The sequence below is a fragment of the Neofelis nebulosa genome, chromosome 2 (genome assembly GCF_028018385.1).
Source record: "Neofelis nebulosa isolate mNeoNeb1 chromosome 2, mNeoNeb1.pri, whole genome shotgun sequence".
NCBI lineage: Eukaryota > Metazoa > Chordata > Mammalia > Carnivora > Felidae > Neofelis > Neofelis nebulosa.
The window spans coordinates 19,245,521-19,259,492 of NC_080783.1; the positions used below are offsets into that span (position 1 = coordinate 19,245,521).

The window sequence follows — 13,972 nt, forward strand, 5'->3', positions numbered from 1 at the left end:
TAGGGTTTTCCATATAGAGTATCATGTCTTCTGCGAAGAGTGAAAATTTGACCTCCTGGCCGATTTGGATGCCTTTTATTTCGTTGTGTCGTCTGATTGCAGAGACTAAGACTTCTAATACTATGTTGAATAACAGGGGCAAGAGTGGACATCCCTGTCTTGTTCCTGACCTTAGGGGGAAAGCTCTCAGTTTTTCCCCATTGAGGATGATATTAGCGTTGGGTTGTTCATATATGGCTTTTATGATCTCGAGGTATGCTCCTTCTATCCCTACTTTCTTGAGAGTTTTTATCAAGAAAGGATGCTGTATTTTGTCAAATGCTTTCTTTGCAGCTATTGAGAGGATCATATGGTTCTTGTCCTTTCTTTTATTGATGTGATGAATCATGTTAATTGTTTTGCAGATACTGAACCAACCCTGCATCCCAGGTATAAATCCCACTTGGTCGTGGTGAATAATTTTTTTAATGTATTGTTGGATCCGGTGGGCTAATATCTTGTTGAGGATTTTTGCATCCATGTTCATCAGGGAAATTTGTCTATAGTTCTCCTTTTTAGTGGGGTCTCTGTCTGGTTTTGGAATCAAGGTAATGCTGGCTTCATAGAAAGAGTTTGGAAGTTTTCCTTCCATTTTTATTTTTTGGAACAGCTTCAAGAGAATAGGTGTTAACTCTTCCTTAAGTGTTTGTAGAATTCCCCTGGAAAGCCATCTGGCCCTGGACTCTTGTTTTTTGGGAGACTTTTGAGTACGAATTCGATTTCCTTACTGGTTATGGGGTAAAAATCCATTTTTAAAAAACTCTCTTGTTACCATACATTCCCCTACTGCTACTGCTCTCTTTCTTTGCTCCACTCACAACAGAATTCTCTGAAAGTGTTTTATTTATTCTCTCTACTTTCTTACCACCACCCATTCTCTCACCAGCCCTCTGCAAGTGGGCTTTCTTCCCCATCACTCCCCTGAAATGGTTTATCAAGTTTACATTAGCAGTATTTCACATAATTCACCACTCCTTCCTTAACATTCAAAACTTTTATACATTTTTTTTTTTCTCTGAGCTTCCATGACACCATGCTTGTCAGGGAGTTTTCTTCCTACTAAACCAAGTCACTTTAGTTTCCCTCCCCTCATCAGAACTCTGATTGTCGGAGTATTCCCAGAATACCATCCTTAGCTGTCTTTTTGCTACTGAAGCTCTCTCCCTGAGTGATCTCATATTTTACCACAGCCTCACAGACCGATGAACTACCAAATTCATACCTCTAGCTTGGATCTCTCAGCTGAGCTTTAAATTTTGGTATTGAGATGCCTACGTAAAATGTCCACTTGGCAGGGCGCCTGGGTGGCTAGCTCAGGTAGTTAAGCACCCAGCTCTTGATTTGGGCTCAGGTCATGATCTCATGGTTTATGGGATTGAGCCCTACCTTGGGCTCTGCCCTGGTAGGGTGGAACCTGCTTGGGATGCTCTCTCCTTCCCTCTCTCTGCCCCTCCCCCCCTCCCTTGCGTCTCAAAATAAATAAGTAAACATTTAAAACTTATTATGATTTGCCATTACACTTCATCCAAGCTTCTTTTTTCTTTCTTTTTTTTTTTTTTTCTTTTTGAATGTTTGTTTATTTTTGAGAGAGAGAGAGAGCACAAGCTGGGGAGGGGCACAGAGAGAGGGAGACAGAGGATCCGAAGCAGGCTGTGTTAACAGCAGGGAGCTGGATATAGGTCTTGAACTCACGAACCATGAAATCATGACCTGAGCCAAAGTCAGACACTTAACTGACTGAGCCAACCAGGCACCCCCATCCACGCTTCTTACTATGGCCTGTCTCCACTCTCCCCCTCTTTCACTCCACTTAGCTATACTGGCTTTGTCTCTCTTTGTTCCTACAAATATGCTAAGTTCATTCTCGTCTCAGAGTCTTTGCACTTAAGCTACTTGAGGACAAGGGCCATCTTGCTTTAATTGTTGCTGTAGTCCCACCTTCCACAACAATTCCTGGTGCATAGTAGATTCTCAGTAATTATTTGGGGCCCAGCACATTGTCTCATGAATCAACTCAGGAGGGGCAAGAAGACTGACAAGTAAGGTTTCACTGTCTCCAGACACCAGCCAGAGGGAAGAGTATGTGCAGAGGTTGAGATGTGAGAGAGGCCATGGCAAGTTAGTAGGCAACAAAAAAGTTCAGAATGATCTGCATGACTGGAGCACAGTGTTGAGGAAGAAAAGCAAAAGAGAAAAGCTATGCATCTCTAGTTTTTACATGGCCTAAACCCATTTTTAGAAGTTTGGACTTTTATTTCAGAACCATTAGGAAGTTATTGAATAGTTATAAGCAAACAAGTGTTTGATAAAGATTTATATTTGAAAAAGATCATTCTCAAAGCACCTGGGTGGCTCAATTGGTTAAGCATCCACCTTTGACTCAGGTCATGATCTAATGGTTCATGAGTTTGAGCACCATATCGGACTCTGCACTGGGATTCCCTCTCTCCCACTCTCTCTGCCCTCCCCCACTTGCATTTGCATGTGACCGCGCGCTCTCTCTCTCTGTCGCTCTCACTCGCTCTCACTCCCTCTCAAAATAAATAAATAAACTTTAAAAAAAAATTTTAAAAAGGGTGCCTGGGTGGCTCAGTTGGTTAAGTGTCCTGGTCATGATCTCGCAGTTCATGGGTTCGAGCCCCATGTCAGGCTCTGTTCCTGTCCCACTCAGTTTCTCTCTCTCTCTCTCTCAAAAATAAATAAACATTAAAAATTAAAAAAAAAAAAAAAGTTTAAAAAAATAAAAAGACCATTCTGGCTGCACTATAGCACATTTATGAGGGAAGAAATTCAAAGTAATCCTGTGAGACCTGTTAAGAAGTTACTTCAGTTGTCTAGGTCAAAAACTAATGATGCCTTAGGCCAGGGTTTTGGCATTTGAAGGAAAAGTCAATGGATTGAAGATATAGTTAGGAAATAATGACTTACCTGATATGAGGGATAAGTAAAAAATGACGCCAGCTTTCTGTCTTTAAAAAAGGCACATAAGGTGCAGGGGTGGCTCAGTCGGTTAAGCTTCTGACTTCGGCTCAGGTCACGATCTCAGTTTGTGAGTTTGAGCCCCACATTGGGCTCTTTGCTCTCAGTGTAGAGCCTGCTTCAGATCCTCATCTCCCTCTTTCTCTGCCCCTCCCCCACTCACTCTCAAAAAATAAAAATAAACATTAAAAAAAAAAACAACTGTCTATAGTGATCCCTTTCACTGAAACATAGACTATAGGAAAGGAGCAGGTTTCATTTGGTGTAGGGGAAGAAGCAGAAGATATGTGTTCAGTGTAAAAATGTTAAATTCTGACATGTGGCTTTCCTTCTATCCATTGATCAAGTTCCTTACAAGAGTGTTATTATTCCATGGTCATATTTGTTCCCATAGATCTTAAGTAATGTTTGTATCCATCTGATAATCTTGTCCTGATAACAAATCTATCTTGATTTTAGCATCTCAAAGTAATGCTTTGGTTTTCTATCACGTGGATTAATTGGTAGTATGATTTTAGGATTTGTGGGGCACATTAGTACCTGGAATGCAGAAAATTATTGGTTAAGAAAAATTACCTTTTTTTAACGAGTATATTTTGGTAATAAAAGTAATAATATTTATCTTAGGTCTAAAATAGCAGCCTCAACTCCCAAATCTTTCTTCCACTTAAAATGTTCAACATCAGCTAATTTTGAATGTCTCAGTTCCACATTTCCAGCAGTAATCAGATTGGTTGACTCAAATATCCATTCCTGGTCCAATAAGCTAAGGCCAGAGGGACAGGCAGGGTCAGAGAGACTTCAGAGCTCCCCCTTCCAGCTTGTGGAAATGACTTTCTCCAAGAATGGAGGAAAGGAAGAAGTTATATCTTTTAATGTTTGTTTATTTTTGAGAGAGAGAGAGAGAGAGAGAGACAGAATGTGAGCGAGGAAGGGGCAGAGAGAATCCGAAGCAGGCTCCAGACTCTGAGCTGTCAGCACAGAGCCAGACACAGGACTCAAACTCACAGACCACAAGATTGTGACCTAGCTGAAGTTGGACACTTAACTGACTGAGCCACCCAGGCGCCCTAGAAATTACATCTTTTATATCATTTTTTAATTGGGATCATATTGCTTTTGCGCTTAATATATTCGAAGAGGGGCGCCTGGGTGGCGCAGTCGGTTAAGCGTCCGACTTCAGCCAGGTCACGATCTCACGGTCCGTGAGTTCGAGCCCCGCGTCAGGCTCTGGGCTGACGGCTCGGAGCCTGGAACCTGTTTCCGATTCTGTGTCTCCCTCTCTTTCTGCCCCTCCCCCGTTCATGCTCTGTCTCTCTCTGTCCCAAAAATAAATAAAAAACGTTGAAAAAAAAAATTAAAAAAAAAAATATATTCGAAGAGTTTTTCTCTTTTAATGAGTATTCAGAGTTTTAATGGTAAGTATTTAGTCAACAATTTGATACAATTAAAAAATGATGAAAACTTACTGATTTAGAGTCTAAAGTCAAGATGTTATAAACCTCAGATTAATTGGTAGTGCTGTGGAAAATCTATCGTTTAAGTGGTTAAGATACAGTATTAGGGCAGATAAAGAGCATATGCTAATTTTAACACAATCTATATAAAATGAATCTGTAAAGGTAATTCTTGTTTGCCAGTTAAATTCTTTTTATGAGACTTTCCCTAACTTGTTAAGATGATAATATTTGCTTTTGTAGTGTTTGAGAGAGAGAAAGCATTGAACTCTTTGTCTACCCGCTCTTACCTATATTAAAAATCATAATGAGATGTTTTTGTTCTCACAGTTCAAATAACCAGAACGAAATCATGACCATACTGTTTATCCCAGCTAGCTGTGGTCTAGAGATTGAGAAGGAACAGAAAGAAATGAAAGATTTTTTCTTCTTATCTCCTTGTGTGGATGTTTTAAACATATATAGTCATATACTTGTGCAGTACATGAAGTGTTTACGTATTTCATGTAGCTCGTTTGATTTAGGATATGTACAAGGCTTATTTGATTATTAATGAAAACACACACTCATCTGACCTAATTTAATAATGAGAAAAAAATCTCAATGTTAGCTTAATCATTCTAGCCTAATTCTTCATTTACTCTAAACAATGCTTTATTCCTAATATTTGGCTATGTGACATTGTGACCGGCTATGAATATGGCTATTCATTTTTCTCCATCCTCAGCCATAGTGCTTCCTGATTGGTTACGTTTCAGAACATTGCTGTAGATCAGTGGTTCTCAACCAAGGACAGTTTTGGCCCCCCAGGGGACATTGACAATGTCTGTCATTTTTGGTGGTCACATCTGGGGAAGGGGGGTGCTATTGACATCTAGTAGGTAGAGACCAAGGATGTTGCTGAACATTCTGCAGTGCATAGGACAGCCCCCTCAAACAACAAAAAATTATCCCACCCAGAATGTCAGTAGTGCTGAGATTGAGAAACCATGATCTAAATGTAGCAAGATGAAATTGTGTGTCCCAAGCAAGTCATGTATGAGGTTCGGGTCAGTTACTCTCTGAACAGTAGGTGTCACTCTAGTCCAGAGATTTCAGTTTATTAGAGAGGATTTCCCAGTTACGTCTTGTTCTGCTTCCTCAGATCCTGCCAATTTTACTGAGATAACTAAAGACTGTGATGAGAATAAAGAAAATAAAACTCCAGAAGGATCTCAAGGAGAGGTTGATTGGCTCCAGCAGTATGATATGGAACGTGAAAGGGAAGAGCAAGAACTTCAGCAGGCATTGGCTCAGAGCCTTCAGGAACAAGTAAGAGATACTTCTATTGCTGTTTTCTCCTTACCTGTCTTCCCCAATAACAACTAACATGCATTAAGCACTTACTGTGTGCCAAGCATTGTTCCAGGTGATTTACATACACTAAGGCATTGGTCCAGCAAAACACACAAACTTGTTTGGAACTTTGCCTTGGTTCTGAAACAGAAACAGTGATAGTTTTTCTTTTTTTGAAATTCCAAATGCAACAAAATGTATTGTTGATTACTTCCCATTAGTGTAATTTGTTGCATGCTAAGGCAGGATGGGTTATTACACATCATCCCCTGTCCAACTTTATTTTACAAGCTTTAGAAATAGCCAGCATACCACCATGATTTTTTAATATTTTAAGGCATTGTTCTGGTCACTTTCTCACAATATGAATTCTTTCCTGTGAATTATTTGAGCATAAAATTCTCAGGGCTATTATCTGAATAATATCTGAAATTTCAGCTTTCAGTCATAGACTGGAAAAGATGAACATTTATCCGCTCTTTTCTTATATAGTAATCTAATCTTAAATTTCTAGTTCTTCATACTTATATTTGCCAAAGCTGTTGCTTTTGCCTGAGGCATTGCAGTTGCCGAAGGTATCTTGACTAAAAGGTGATGTTTTCATGGTTGTGTGATCCTATGCAATCCACGTCATGTTAGTAATAAAAATTTACCAAAACTCCCTAGAATGAGCACACCATTTTAGTGTTTACAAATAATCAGATTAATAAATCTAATTTGTCTGGGGGCACCTGGCTGGTCAGTCAGTAAAGCATGTGACTCTTGATCTCCAGGTTGTAAGTTCACGCCCCTCATAGGGTGTAGTGATTACTTAAAAATAAAATCTTGGGGCGCCTGGGTGGCGCAGTCGGTTAAGCGTCCGACTTCAGCCAGGTCACGATCTCGCGGTCCGTGAGGCCCGCGTCAGGCTCTGGGCTGATGGCTCGGAGCCTGGAGCCTGTTTCCGATTCTGTGTCTCCCTCTCTCTCTGCCCCTCCCCCGTTCATGCTCTGTCTCTCTCTGTCCCAAAAATAAATAAAAAATGTTGAAAAAAAAAAAAATTAATAAAAAAAAAAAAATAAAATCTTAAAATCTGATTTCTCTAGAACAGTGGGGTTCATTCTTAACTGCACATTACTATCATCTGGGGAGCTTTAAAAAATACTGATACTTGCATTGTTCTTCCCCTCAGGAATTCTGATATAATGGATCCTGGGGTATGGTCTGGGCATCTAGATATCTTTCCTTTTCTCTCTCTCCCTCCCCCCCCCTCTCCCCCTCCTCCCTCTCTCTCCCCCTTCCCCCTTCTCTCAGCCTCCCTTCTCTCCTTCCTTCCTCCGTGCTTCCTCCCTCCTCCTTACTTCTTCCTCCATTTTTTTAAAACCTCCCAGTGATTCTGGTGTTCAGTCAAGGCTGAGAACTGCTGCTTTAAAATGCTTTCAGAACCAGCTGTTCTGTATCCTTTTATTTGTGACAAGTATCTCCCTAGCTGCCTCATCATCAAGATGTATTTATGTCAGCTATTTTGCAAATAATGGATAGTAATCATTTGTTTTAGAAAACTTATTTTTCATCTAAAAGACCAAGGTCTGATTTCTTAACAATAGTTCCTTATAGTGCAGAGAAAGAAAAAATTCAGCATACCTCTTTTTCATGCACAAAGGACATATATCCTCTTTCTTGTCAGCTACCCAGTTAAAACTATCTTAAGAACCTATCTTCACATCTGAGAATAGAATATGAGGTCTCTTCAGTTTGGTATACCTGCATCATTCTATTAATAGCTAAAAGAGTATCTTTTACCATCTGGGTTTCAGCACAGACTTTATATGCTGGATGAGTTTAAGTAATCATATTTCCTCTTAGAGAATATCTGTTTCTTTCCTGAATGCAGTATTATTGCACCCAGGACTGTAATGCAGAATAGCTCATTCTAAGCTTCTTATATACTTTAGTAACTAAAAACAAGTCTAGACTTGGGAAAAGTATAAAACGGTTCTGCTTAAATTACATCTTTTCTTCATTTATGCATGAAGTTTATAAATTGCAGGTGAGAGGGAAAAATTTTTAGAGTCAACATTTCCCTATTTTTATAATTAGTCATCAGGTTGACATTTTCACAGGTTCTTGTCTTTCTAAGAGAACCTCAGATGTATTAGAAAAGTAACAGCAGCATTCATTTAGTATTCACCAAGTATCTGTTACGTGTGTCGGGGTTTTTTTTAAGCAAGAAAAAAATAGAAAAAAGAATAAAATAGAAATGTTTGAATAATGATCTTGTGGAAATTGTTTCTGTTGCTGTCATAGACTTAGGGACAGCAATACACTAGGACCAGCTCACCGTCAGCTCAGGCGTGCCCACCTCTTCCCAGCCGTGCACTCAGTATCACGTTGGTAGCTTAAACTTTGCCACAGTGGGAGTATTTATACCACGGAAATGGGCAGATGCTATAAATCAGAGGAAAGAAAACAGAGCAACTTGCTAAGTAGGTTCTGCTGTGTGCCAGGCATTTCATACATACAAGAAGAAAGGGAATTAATTAGATCACACTGTCACAGTGAATGGCTTTTGGTTAGCAAGCCAAATGTGACTGACTAGAAGAGATAACATGTAAGCCTTTTTAACCCCCGAGGTTGTGTTTTAGGAAAACAGGGTTGAAAAAAGTAAAGGATTTCTCCACATCCCTCGAAAGGTCATACTCCATACATTTGTAAGATTATGGAAAACATTGTGAGCAAATGCTTCTAGCGCGGCTGATCTCATCCTTGTTAAATAAGTTTAATCAGTACCTTTTTAAATACCTTAGTTTTGTTTTTGTCCCTTTAGGAAGCTTGGGAACAGAAAGAAGATGATGACCTCAAAAGAGCAACAGAGTTAAGTCTTCAAGGTGTGGAGATTATTTTAATTACATTGTTTTTATGGTCAACTGTATCGCACACAGAAAAACATGTAAAGTATTATTTTAATGACAATAACAAATTTTAACACCTTCAAGGTAAAGAAATAGAACCTTAGAAATTGTGTACCCATTTCTTCCCTCCACCCCAAGAGAAAACCACTGTTCTAATGTTTGTCTCCGTCAGTAGCTTTTTTTTAATATTTTTATTAAAAAAACATTTTTTTTAATGTTTTTACTTATTTTTGAGAGAGAGAGAGACAGAGAACTAGACAGAGGGAGGGGCAGCGAGACAGGGAGACACAGAATCTGAAGCAGGCTCCAGGCTCTGAGTTGTTAACACAGAGCCCGACGCGGGGCTTGAACTCATGAGTTGTGAGATTGTGACCTGAGCCGAAGTCGGACACTTAACCAACTGAGTGACTCAGGTGCACCCCGGTAGCTTTTTAAAAAAAAAAAAATTGTCATCTCTATCCATATCACCCCTCCTTTTTTTTTTTTTTTTTTTTGAAAAATTACATAACAAGGACATGTGAAAGAGCATTTTGCCATGATTAGAACTACTAGAAGATAATGTGGCCTCAGTTTCCCTGTGAATTTACAAGAGTTCACTCTTGGCAAATCAGTGGGCAAAATCATGAGTATTTAGAAACATAATGCTCACCATAGTTGTGGCATGTGGCAGAACTAATATATGGACCAGATACTAGAGGTCCATAGGGACATGTAGTCATGGGAAGCAGGCTCACTTTTATTTTCCAAGATCACTAGTCTTTCTCTGGTTCTCAGAAATAGATCAAAACAGAACACTTTGGTACAAATTGAGTGCTCTAGGCTGATCTAGACACCAGGGCATAGAGCAGAGAGCCTGAATTTTGCTGGCACATAGTTGAGGCAATTACAAATAAGAATTGAAGCTAGATTTCACCCAGGCATTCTGTGCTCTATTAGAAAGATGGTATAGTGGTGGCATTAATGGCTGTCACAAGTCACATTGCTCCAGTCTGGACTGGTTGCCCTTTATATCCATGCACAGATACCCTGAGAGCTCCCTAACCATTCTCCTGGGGATTCCCTCTGATTCTCTCCTTTGTTTGAATCTCTCATTTCCTGTATCTCACCCTTCCTCATTCTTGGTCTACTTGTGTACTTGTGCTTTTTTTTTTTTTTTTAACGTTTATTGTTGAGAGAGAACACACGTGAAGCGGGGGAGGGGCAGAGAGAGACAGGGACAGAGGATCCAAAGTGTGCTCTGCACTGACAGCACAGAACTTGATGTGGGACTCAAACTCATGAACCATGAGATTATGACCCAAGCCGAAGTCAGATGCTTAACCAACTGAGCCACCCAGGCACCCCTCTACTTGTGCTTTGATGGAGAACGTCCTAGTAGTTTTCTTAGAAAAGAGGGGTTGTGACTCAGGTTTTTTTGGAAGCCTTGCAAGTTTCACTGTACCTAGTATTTGATGGTTTGGCTGTATAGAATTCTGGGTTTGCAGTCATTGTGAAAGCATTGTTTCCCTCCAACTTCATGCTGCTGAGCAGTGATAGAAGTCTTGTTTGCAGAGTTGCCGTATGAAAGCCATTCTTTATCCTGATATGACCCCGTTTTTGTCTGAAAGCTTGTAGGATCTTTTTATTTCTACTATGATGAAGTTTCATACCGATGTGCTTTGATGTGGGTCTGTTTCATCCATTTTACTGGGCACTTAAAAGATCATTTTAATAGAGAAACTTGTGTCCTTCAATTATAAGAAATTTTCACTGACTTCCTCCCTTTCACTCTCTTTTCTCTTTTTGAAACTTCTGTTATCCAGACTTTCTGGTCTGATTCTTAAAATTTTCTCATCTCTTCTTTCTAGTTTTCCATCTTTTGGTAATTTTGCTCTGCTTCCTGGGAAAGTTCTCTAACCTTATCTCTAGCTCCAAACCTTCTTTTGAGTGTTTTATTTCTATCATATTTCTACTTTTCAAGAACTGATTTGTGTATGTTCTCTTTTTCGTAAGCTTTTGGGGGGTGGTCATGGAAGTAATACCATCTCAAATCTCTGAGGATATTAAATATAGTTGATTTGTTTATTTGAAGGTTTCTTCTCCCTGAATAGATTGTTTCCTCCAACTGCCCTGTCCTGTGTGGTTCTTATGATCTTTATATTACTTATTAGAGGCTTTCCTCAGTGTCTAGTAATCTTTGGTTGTTCGTTCATTGTTAAGAAAAGGAGACTAAAAAGATAGTTGGGGGCACCTGGGTGGCTGTCAGTTAGGTGTCCGACTCTTGGTTTTGGTTCAGGTCATGATCTCACAGTTCTTGAGTCCAAGCCCTGCATAGGGCTCTGCTGACAGCCTGACAGCATGGAGCCTGCTTAAGATTCTCTCCCCCTCTTTCTCTACCCCTTGCCCACTCACATGCTCACTCAAGCGTGCACTCTCTCACACACACAAAAATAAATAAATAAACTTAAAAAAAAATAAAAAGATGGTTGGAAGCTCTGAGCACATGAATAGTTAGGGCTCATCAACTCTGAGTTTTAGAGGGTGGGACTGTTTTGAAGATGATGTTAATATTTTAGGACTTTGTCATGGGCTGGTCAGATTCCTAAAAAAAAAAAAGAGTTTTCTCTGGGGCCTGGGTGGTTCAGTTGGTTGAGCGGCTGACTCTTGATCTCACAGTTCGTGGGTTCAAGCCCCACATCAGGCTCTGCACTGACAGTGTGGAACCTACTTGGAATTCTCTGTCTCCCTCTCAGTCCCTCCACCACTTGTGCACTTGCTCTCTCTCTGTCTCAAAATAAGTAAATAAACTTAAAAAAAAAAAAAAAAAGAGTTTTCTCATTTATTGCCTTTGCCTAAAGGTAAAAGATGAGGCTATCAGAGTTCTGAGAGCCAAGTATAGGAATAGGGCTGGGGTAGAGGGGTTTGCTCTGCAAATCGTGGCCTGCTTCCCCATTTGCTGTGTGTGCCTGGCGTTCCCCCAGTCCAGAGAGTGTTTTACCCCCTCCAGAGGATGAAACTCCAGATTTCTGTCACTGCTTAGCAGCATAAAGTGGAGGAGAGGGGATCCTGGGGGTCTGTTTCTCAAAACACTTTTCACCAAATCCTGATTTTTTTTTATCCCCTCCTTAGCCTCCAATTTCAGGGGTACATGATATTTGCAAGTTGTATGTCTTTTGAACAAGAGTCTGTGATTTAAATTGGATTGGTTCTCAACTTTTCTGTTACTGGCTTAAGATTTGGTTTTGGCTTTCCTAGGTCTGCTAAGTCAGTCACCATCTACTTTGTACTTTTCAGGATTCTGATTCTATAGTCTCTTTCTCTGTTCTTCCCATTCATAAGTGTTCGTGTCTTTTAAATAACTCTATACTATGATTTTAAGTGGGATTAATTGTATTTTAAAGCAAAGAGACACCTACGAATGCTTCTGGGACTCTTTATTTAAGTCATTACTAAAGATGGATTCTTTCAGTAGAAACTCATCATTAAAGAAAAAAGTGGATCTTGGATTTAATTATTAGTGTAGTATATTTTAAGCGAACCTTAAATTCAAGGTTAGATACCATTATATTAAATTTCAAAAGAGTTAATGTTGAAGAATGTGAAAGGATACTAATTTTTTATGGTCTCTTTTCTGTGAGGTGGTTTGTATTTGCTGGGGCATCCACAATATGCACCAAGTACTTCAAACCTAACATACAGTTTATAGAATGTGGAATGTAGTGAAATTGGGTTATCTGTAAAATCATATTCTCCTTTTCAGTTTTATTCCTTTCTTATTAGACTCCTATCCCTTTCATATAAATATATTTAAAAGAAAAAGGGACATTTCTTTTATAGATACCTGGTACCTGAATTGTTATTCCTCAGAGTGGGCTGGGTAAATTGGAACCCTAATGATAATATGTTGTATGTTTCCATAGGATGATAAAATGTGTACCCCAAGCTGTTTTTTTACTTTCCTAATCCTATCTCTTTGTGTCTGTTCTAAGAACTTTTACAACATTTTTGTATTCTTCAGAGTTTAACAACTCTTTTCTGGACTCATTGGGTTCTGATGAGGATTCTGGAAATGAGGATGTTTTAGATATGGAGTACACAGAAGCTGAGGCTGAGGAGCTGAAAAGAAATGCTGAGGTAGGTGACCTTCTTCCGTGAGTAGAACTGGTCACATTGTCAGGATTACTCCTCCTGCTGTTTGTCTTCAAAGGCCTCCCTGTCCCTTGCGGGTTCATCTGTGCCCTGTGGCAGCTGTCCGATGGCCTTCACTTTCTCTTGCCTTTGCTCCTCGTTTCTTACACACAAGCTTCAGAACAGACTGAAACAAAACTGACTCCCTCGTGTACATGTTAGGTAGTAAATGAGTAACATGGCTCTTGATGTCATATATTAATATTAACTCACCTTTAGTTCTGCCAAAACTATATTGTCTTAAAAAATTTTTTTTAACATTTTTATTTATTTTTGAGAGACAGAGAGACAGAGCACGAGTGGGGAAGGGGCAGAGAGAGAGGGAGACACAGATTCCGAAGCAGGCTCCAGGCTCCGAGCTGTCAGCACAGAGCCCGACATGGGGCTCGAACCACTGAGATCATGACCCGAGCCGAAGTTGGACGCTCAACCGACTGAGCCACCTAGGCGCCCCAAAACTATATTGTGTTTAAAGTTATATACCAAAACTAGCTGGTTGTTACTCAGTAAAAACTATTGCACTATTAAACTAGAGCACATTGTAACCTTTTCTTACCCTTCTTTCTTTCTGAAATAATTTTTTTTTCCATTTTCCAATTTCGTAATTTTAATTGCCTAGGAGTCCACTGTCCTAACACAACTACTGTTAGCATTTTGACATACTTTGTCATCTCTGCCTCCAAGTGTGCTTTAAAAAAAAGTAGGGGCACCTGGGTGGCTCAGTTGGTTAGGCGTCCGACTTCAGCTCAGGTCATGATCTCGTGGTTTGTGGGTTCGAGCCCCACGTTGGGCTCTGTGCTGACAGCTCAGAGCCTGGAGCCTGCTTCGGATTCTGTGTCTCTCCATCTCTCGGCCCCTCCCCTGTTCATGCTCTGTGACTCTCTATCTCTCAATAATAAATAAACGTTAAAAAAAAATTTTTTTTTTAAGTCATAAGTACAGTTTTTATCCTGCTTGCTTATTAAAGATTAGTTATAAGCATTTTATTTTTAATTGTTGTATGTACTGTATTCCCTCAAATCAACATACTGTTCATTTCATTTAGGTTTTAACCATGAGCATTTAAGTTTCTGTTGTTCACTGTGATAAATAATACACTGAGGA

At 39.7% G+C, this 13,972-nt stretch overlaps 1 protein-coding gene across 6 annotated transcripts in view; it reads left to right on the top strand.

The window, feature by feature from the left end:
* The window catches only part of USP37 (ubiquitin specific peptidase 37), a 98,924-nt gene that overhangs the window by 78,261 nt on the left and 6,691 nt on the right, over positions 1 to 13,972 (top strand). For all 6 annotated transcript variants that reach the window (XM_058704969.1, XM_058704965.1, XM_058704956.1 and 3 more), the window contains 3 exons: positions 5,620 to 5,786; positions 8,617 to 8,677; positions 12,699 to 12,814. In XM_058704969.1, the coding sequence (XP_058560952.1) occupies positions 5,620 to 5,786; positions 8,617 to 8,677; positions 12,699 to 12,814 (344 nt within the window). The remainder of the gene's footprint in view (positions 1 to 5,619; positions 5,787 to 8,616; positions 8,678 to 12,698; positions 12,815 to 13,972) is intronic.